Source organism: Fringilla coelebs, assembly GCF_963513975.1.
Source record: "Fringilla coelebs genome assembly, chromosome: 27".
NCBI classification, from domain to species: domain Eukaryota; kingdom Metazoa; phylum Chordata; class Aves; order Passeriformes; family Fringillidae; genus Fringilla; species Fringilla coelebs.
Window position 1 is genome coordinate 2,766,644 of NC_140053.1, and position 7,820 is coordinate 2,774,463.

A 7,820-nucleotide genomic window follows, 5' to 3' on the forward strand; every position below is an offset into this window, starting at 1 on the left:
TGTATAACAGAGTCAGCTGTGATGACTCTCTTGATCCCCCTTACCTTCAGTCTTTTGTCCCTTGGTGCTGTACCACTGCACCATGTTGGTCAGGGGGCAGATTGTGATAAGCCCTTCTTTGGAAAGGAAGTTTTGCCTTTAAATAACTTTTGGAAAATGTGAATTTTAAGCCTGAAAGACAAGGGGTCTCATTATGTGAGGGTTGAACTTTGAGGGAAATCCATCTCTACTTGGAAGTTATAATTTACTCATTTTTTTGTTGTTGGTTTCTCCATTTATGCTGTTACTTACACACACCCTGCAGTTGTGGCTCAAGCAGGATTTTTTTTCTTAGCCATAGTGATTATGAGATCCATAAAGTTACTAATGTGTGTTATGGCTGACTGAAGGATCATGGAAAACCATTCACCCTCTTTCTTGACACACCACCACCCCCATATCACAGATCCTTTGATCTGCATAATTATGATTGTTGTTTTATTGGTAGCTCTCTAATTATCCACACGTCAGAACCAGGTGCTTTGCATATGTTATTGAGACTGAGTCATCTTTATTAAAAAATAAAAATTATTTTCTCACAGGGTGTGATTCCTTAGTCATATTTTCCTCATTAGATTGTTGAAATGCACTTTTATTCTCCCCTATGAGAAGTTTATTGCTGATTGGTGTTAGTGCCAGAGGTGTTGATTTTATATCTCCTTCTCAGCATGGTTGCATCACAACACCCGGCCCAACAATTTCTGACATTTCCCAATGCTGTAATTTCATACTGTCACCAGGTACCTTTTCTCTGCCTCTCTGTTCCTCTCTTCTTTTTTGAATAGGTGATCTAACCATCCTTACTGGCATAACTGCATCCCAAACATTTCATCTCTAGACTGTTCTGTAACTTGGGGGTCTTTCCTTGTCTCCATGTGCATTTCTGGCCACTGTCCTGGCTCTTGGCCCGAGTTGGCTGTTGTGAGTGAGTTTGGACCTGCTGATTTACTTCACAAGCCAAAGAGCCAAGACTGTTCAGGAGCCATTACCTTTCACAATGACAGAAGCAGGTCAGACATGTTCTGCTGTAGAAGATGTTGGGGCTCCTCAGCCATTCAAGGTACTGTAAGAGCTTTGAAATCACATTTTCCCTTTTGCTCATAGTGAGCACCTTGGACCTCTGTAAGTCAGAAGTTTGTTTGAAGTAGGAGTGCTATGAATCCTTTCCAGTGCTGTTTGCTCACTGGTGAAGTTGGATGCTCCAAATTGGCAGAAGAACCAAAAGCAACCTGTGGTTTCCACAGAGCCTGTGATGCCATTACTGGATGTATGTCTTCAGTCACACTAGAGGGAGAGGACAATCCTAGATACAATTACTGATAATTAATTGTTTTACAGTAAATGAGTCAAATGTGGTCTTGGTAAGAAGAGTGCTACTCCCAAGAGTTTCGTCAGGAACTCCATTTGTGCATTCCTCATCCATTGTCCTGCAGCATCACTCTACCTGTGCATTTGTTCAGTTCTTTCAGAGCTGTAGGATTTCCACAACCCCTCATTCTGGGCTCATCCTCTTATGTCACTCCATGGGGTGGGCTCATAAACTTGCATTATGTATAGACCTACAGAAAATCCTATTAAGTGTCAGCTATTTTCATTCCACAGCTCATCTAAATCATTACTCATAGTCCTTCCTACCACTGAAAAAGGACAAATTTACAGATGCTGCCCAAGGGAAATTAAGCTCTTCCAGCAGAGGAATCCTTTCCTGTTCTCTTTCTCTCTACCCTTTTCCACGTGCTTCTGTTATCGATGATGGCAACTAATTGAATTCTGAATTCCTCCCTGGCAAAGCCTTTTTTTCCTATCCTGTAGATATTTTCAGAACACTAAGCAAGTGTTAAGAACATGGATGAGTGAGGTGAGCACCAGGAGCAGGCAGTGGTGTCAGGACACCTGATCACAGAAATAGCACAAGGTTTCTGGAGCACCTGCCAGCCCTAGATGGAGGCTGTGGGTATTGCTGTGTCTTTGGCACACCTGTGGTGTGTGTTGTCCCCAGGACAGGCCAATCCCTGCCTGGGGGTTAATGCCCTGTGGACCAGCAGGAATGTGTGGAGGGCATTGTGCTGTCAGCAGCAGGACTCCACAGTGAGCTGATCCTGCTGTAGGGACTCCTGAGGACTCTCCCCAGTGCAACTCACTGCACCAAGACCTCACACTCCCATATCAGCTCAGAAATTGGGACAGACACTGCAGCACTGGAGTTCCCAGGAGTTCTCTGGGTGAGGCCTGCATTTTTGATCATTCTGATGCTTCTCTGTGCTGCTGGAACATCAGAAAGAAGCAAAATAACCTTCCAGTTCTTTAGTTATAGACATTCTCTGTAGTTTAAGGTTCCATAATCTGGATTTAAAAGGTGTCTTCTTCAGCTGCTTTGGCTACAGTAAATACAGCTGAGACCTGAGTGAGCTCTGGCAGCCTCTAGAGACGAAAGTCATGTTTGCATTTGTTTTACATCACTTTCTATACAGTTAAAACCCAAAATGAACTTTTTATTCGTTGTAGACAGGCTTTTATTGACACAAATTTCTGATGCTGGACTTATAAAAGTCAGTGTTTCAGCAGGAGTAGTAAGTGTATTCTTTGTGGACACACTGCAGGCTGCAGTCAGGGTGCTGTGCTGGCACAGCCAAGGCATGTGGTTACTGAGAGAAGACCTAAACAAAATCAAAATCCTCTAAGTTGATTGTGATGAGAAAGTGTTTAATTGCATTACCCTAACAGATCAATCTTTCAGTGTGAAATGAAATGGGAAATACTAGAAACCAGGTGTAGTCAGTGGGGAAGGGACAAACAGGGACCTGTAAGTGATACATGGCTGATTTAGTGTATCTGGTACACAACAGTCAGAGACTGAAAAGGGGCTTTGCTGTTATCTTCAGAAAGCAAAATACATCTAAAGGAGCTGCCCTAATTTAGTATTGCTGTTTCATCTCTAATTTTGTTTCATATTTTATGTTCTTAAGCAGTAAAATACAGAAAATACCCTCAGTGAAAGGAATGTGTCTCTCATTTCTCTTAATGCAGAGTATCAGCCAGCTGCGTGTACTAACAGAAATTGGGTTCTTGGTGTTATATCAGTATTTAAATTGAAATTTCTATCATAAAACACTGGAATGTTTTTGGTGCATGACACTGAAGGGAACAGATCCATTTTCTTGCTGTCTGTTTCTCCCAACAGAAGTCAGCAGTACGTCATTCTCTCTGCAACAGAAGGTGTAGAAATACTTGTGAGGAAGCCCCTTCATAATGGAACAACTTCTCCTGAGTCACACCTTCCTTCCTACAGTACTCTGGCTGTGATGAGATTAATGGTCTCACATAACTCACAGTAGTACCACTGGGCACAGTTTAGTGAATTAACAGTTTATCTCCTGATAGTTACCCATCATTTGTATTTTCTTTCTCCTTTCACTCACATAATTCATTCTCTTTAGTACAAGTGGCAAGGCAAGGGGCCAGAAAGCAATCCCTTAGTGATCATTAAGAAACAAAATGGCAAATGGTTTTTAACATCTCAGGGAGGAGAAAAATTGTGTCAAGAACTGACTACAAGATTTTTATTTTCAACCTTATACCTCTCGCTTGTGAAGAGAGAGTTCTGCCAGTCTCACCTGGCAGTTCCCCTAGGCAGAGGCTGGCTGTTGTCTCACCTCACACAGCCATGGTCACAATTCCTGATCTTTCCTTTCACTCAGTGGTTCTATCCCAGCACTGTGTCCATTTTCCTAGTGCAGAATGGACTGTCCTGAGATCATGTACCCCATACAAGTCCACAGCCTGTATTTACTGGATGATCTGGATAAGCACCCGCACGAGGTTGGTTCTATTTATTTTCTCAGACATGTTGTGATTTGAATTGCAGACATAAAGATTTATTAGAGCAGAGTTACCAGCAGAGTGTGAACCCTTTAACAAAGAATGAGTTGCCAAAGACAAGTTGAGTAAGCCAAGCCTTGCAGGGAGGAGGAGGGGGTGCTGGGGCAGGTGATCAGGCTCTTCCAGCCCCTTCCCTCGGCTGTGCTGCAGAAACTCTCGGGTGTCTCTTGCCGCCCACGGTCGGTGCGGTTGGTGCATCGCAGCTGCACGGTGCCAGGGTCTCTCCCACTGCTCTAGCACACTCTTGACTGCCCTGTGTGAGCACAGAGCAAATCGCTGCCTGGAGGGGAAGTCTGAGCATTCCTGCTGGGTGGAATTCTTACACCTGACAGTGTCAGCAGCAGAGGCTCCATGCCCAGCAGCACTCTGGGTGCTTTCTCAGAACTGTATTTTTTTATTATTCCAGTAAGCAAAGAAGTATTTCCCATCCCATAAAGTTTATAAACTGTATTTTATATTTGGGCAGAGGGAAGAGCAGCACTTGCTGTATTTTACCCCTTGATTCTCCTGCCACGGAGTAATGAGGTTTCTCACTCCCAGGCTAATGGACCTCGGAATCTTTCCCAGCCCAAACTACAAACCTTTTTCTGACCAAATACATTGTAGCCATTGGAGCAGATGTAACCCACTAACAATAACATGCTTACAAAGTATTGACTTACCTGACATTTCTCCACACTGGGAATGAGAGTAGGAAGCAGAATATGACTGGGAGGATTTTCCACCTCCTTGGAAAGCTCCTTGGGAGGCACTGTAAAATAAAAAACCAAACCAACAGAGAATTTATCAAAAGCTACTAACATTGGATATTCAGTTGAAAGATATGTTGATGTAGCTTCAGGGACCAAAAGTCTCTCTTGGTAAATAAGTACATGAGGATTTATTTTTACTCCCTTGCTATAATATGAAATACATACACAAGATCCTGCTGCCCCTCCTGCAGCAGTGCCCGGTACTGCTGGATCTCCTGCTCCAGACGGGTTTTTATCCCCAGGAGCATCTTGTACTCCTGGCTCTGACCCTCCATCTCACAGCGGATGCTGCCCAGCTCCTCCTCCACAGAGTTGACCTGCACCTGGATTTGCTGCAGCAGGAAGCTGTAGTGAGACTCGGTTTCTGCCAGCGAGTTTTCCAGAGAGCTTTTCTGGAAAGGCAAACACAGGAGTTGAGGAGCAGAGTTCTAGAGCTGCCTGCCCGCGCCGAGGAGGGAAGGGCCCGCAGCTGCTGCCCACGTACCGTGCTGAGCTGTGCCTGCAGCTCGATCTCCAGGTTCTGCATCTCGCGCCTCAGCTCGGTCAGCTGGTGGCTGCTGGTCTGGATGTCCTGGCTGCTGGAAGTGACCTGCTGATTGACTTCTTGGATCTGCAGAGTCAAACCCCAGAGACACTTTCTGAGCCACAGGGGAGCAGATTTGCTGAATGAGAGCTCACATCTGCAGGGAGCCTCTCTGTTTCAGCCGGTCCCGGTACCAGGGTGTCTGGGCTGTGCCACCAAAGGAGACTCCACTCTGGGAGTGCTACATACCTTGACCTCATACCACTGCTCCACTTCCCTGCGGTTCTTCTCAATGATCTGCTCATATTCATCTCTCAGGTCATTCAGGATCTTTGTCAGGTCTTGTCCAGGGGCAGCATTGACCTCCACGCTCACGTCGCCACCAGTCTGGGACTGGAGCTGCCTCATTTCCTGCAGGGAGTGCAGAGAGAGAGACAAGAGCACACACAGGTCATTTGTTGTGCTGGGGCAAAGCGCTGCCAAGGTACAAAGGAATGACAATCCCATGGCATAAAGGGAAATGGACTTGATATGTGATGGTGGGAGCCATGAAGAATCAATGGATTGTGTCTTTGGCTGTGCTATTTATCACTGGATCCTACCTCCTCATGGTTTCTCTTGAGAGCAATCAGCTCATCCTTCAAGGACTCCAGCTCAGATTCCAGTGAAGATCTAACCAAAGTCAGGTCATCCATGAGATTTCTCAGGCCATTGATGTCAGCCTCCACGGTCTGACGGATGACCAGCTCATTCTCATACCTGTGTCGCACACAGAGACAGAGAAATGGGGAAATGAGATGCTGCAGTCAATAGCACACATCCTTCTAAGATCAGTATTCCAGTAAAACAGGATGACTCAGTAATACCACCCAGGGCAGTCCTCCCTTGTCTTCTCAGATGAGGATGATAGAGATTTGACAGACATGCAAGGTTCACAGGGAGCTACTCACTTCATTCTGAAGTCTTCAGCAGTCATCTTGCTGTTATCAATGTCCAGAAGCATTCTATTATTGTCCACAGTGGCAGAAATAATCTGCAAAAGGGGAAGGTGGAGAGGAGTCTTTCTATGTACTCTATTTCCAGGACAAGCAGAAAGAAGACTCTAAGTTTTGGTAGGTGTTACTGAGGGTCTTAGAATTGTTTCTTGCATCAGCGCATGAGCCATATGGAAGGGTAACAATCCAGATTTACTTTTCAGGAAAGCTTGTGCTATCACAGACCATCCTGTCAAACCATGCTCTTCCTTTTCTCAAGTTAGGGACAGCCCTCATGAGTCCCAAATAGCGTTTGCAGCCCTTTCTATACAAAGTGCTTCTTCACGGTGGCTGTTTAATCTGTTTTTTTGGTAGTGTGACCTGATAGTAATGGAAGCCTCAGTCCTGTCTGCAGGAGTGTGAAGACACAAAGAGAGCTCAGATGCTACTCTGGCTTTGCACTCCATCCAGCTGATCTGGCTGGGAGCAGAGGGAAGCACTGCAAACCACACATGGCTGGTTTGGAGGCAGCTGCACAACGTGGGATGTTCATGGCGTGAGCCAGCGTGTCTGTGGCGGGGGGAGCTGCTGGTGCCTCGGGCTGTGCCCTGTTGTCTGTGGCTGCTCTGAGGGTTTGCTCAGCCAGGGGATGGGAGATGCAGCTCAGCAGGTTTGTGCCCGAGGTACCACCAGCATGGGCATCCCACAGATGTGTAGAACCCAGTGCTGGGGATGGAGGGAGGAGGAAGAAGCAAAGAAGAAGGAGGAAGGGCTTAGAGGAGAGAGGAGCATGAAAGAGATGGAGCCACGTGTGCCAGCATGATCCTACCTGATTCTGGAGTTGTTCAATGGTCTGGTAGTAGGAGCTGTAGTCCTTGGAAACGCTGGGAGCTTGTTTCCTGTACCACTCCCGGATGTGGTGCTCAAGCTGAGCGTTCTCTTCCTCCAGCCTTCGCACCTTGTCCAGATAAGCGGCCAGGCGGTCGTTGAGGTTCTGCATGGTGACCTTCTCATTGCCGCTGAGCAGCAGGTCCCCGCCGGGGCCGCAGCTCCCCGCGAAGCCGCCGCCAAAGCCCCCGGCGAGGCTGCCCATGCTGAGGCCGCCGCCGTAGCCCCCGCAGGCTGCCCCGCCGTAGCTGCCCCCGCCGATGACGGAGGAGGCGTAGCGCCGGCAGGACACGGAGGAGCTGCGGCCGCTGCTGCCTCCGCAGGCGCCGCCGCCTCCTCCTCCGCTCCTGTACGAGGTGCTGGACGTTCTCTTGATGCTGCAGCTCATGGTGAAGGGATCAGCTAGTGAGGCCCAGGTGCAAAGCTGTGCACAGCGAGATACAAGAAATCAAAGTGCAGCGGGCTGTCCTTGCTGGTGGCTATTTATACCTGCCCAGGTGGGTGTCACCTGCTTCCCATGGGGTTTGCCAGCCATAGTGCTCATGCCAAAAATGATGTGCTAAGAGGAATTTTGTCTGAGGTAAGTAAACGGCATTACCATTCAGTGCAAATATGTCTTAGTTGATTCACACCTAGCTGCACTGTAATTTATTGTGGGTGGCTCCTTGTTGGATACTTTGTTGAACAATGTCGTAGGTCTCAGTTTCTGTTAATCTGGCAATATCGTGCTGGTAACGGCAGCTAATGAAGCTTCGGCTTCATTGT

General features: G+C 47.1%; 1 protein-coding gene across 1 annotated transcript; it reads right to left on the minus strand.

Annotated features, from left to right (window-relative positions):
• Positions 1-2,597: 2,597 nt before the first annotated feature.
• Positions 2,598-7,443, minus strand: LOC311163238 (keratin, type I cytoskeletal 19-like; the record flags this gene model as incomplete). The annotated part of the gene is made up of 8 exons (XM_084222008.1): positions 2,598-2,659; positions 4,566-4,669; positions 4,836-5,062; positions 5,155-5,280; positions 5,443-5,604; positions 5,796-5,952; positions 6,144-6,226; positions 6,997-7,443. 8 exons carry the CDS (start codon positions 7,441-7,443, stop codon positions 2,598-2,600), a joined length of 1,368 nt encoding a protein of 455 aa, XP_084078134.1.
• Positions 7,444-7,820: the final 377 nt, after the last annotated feature.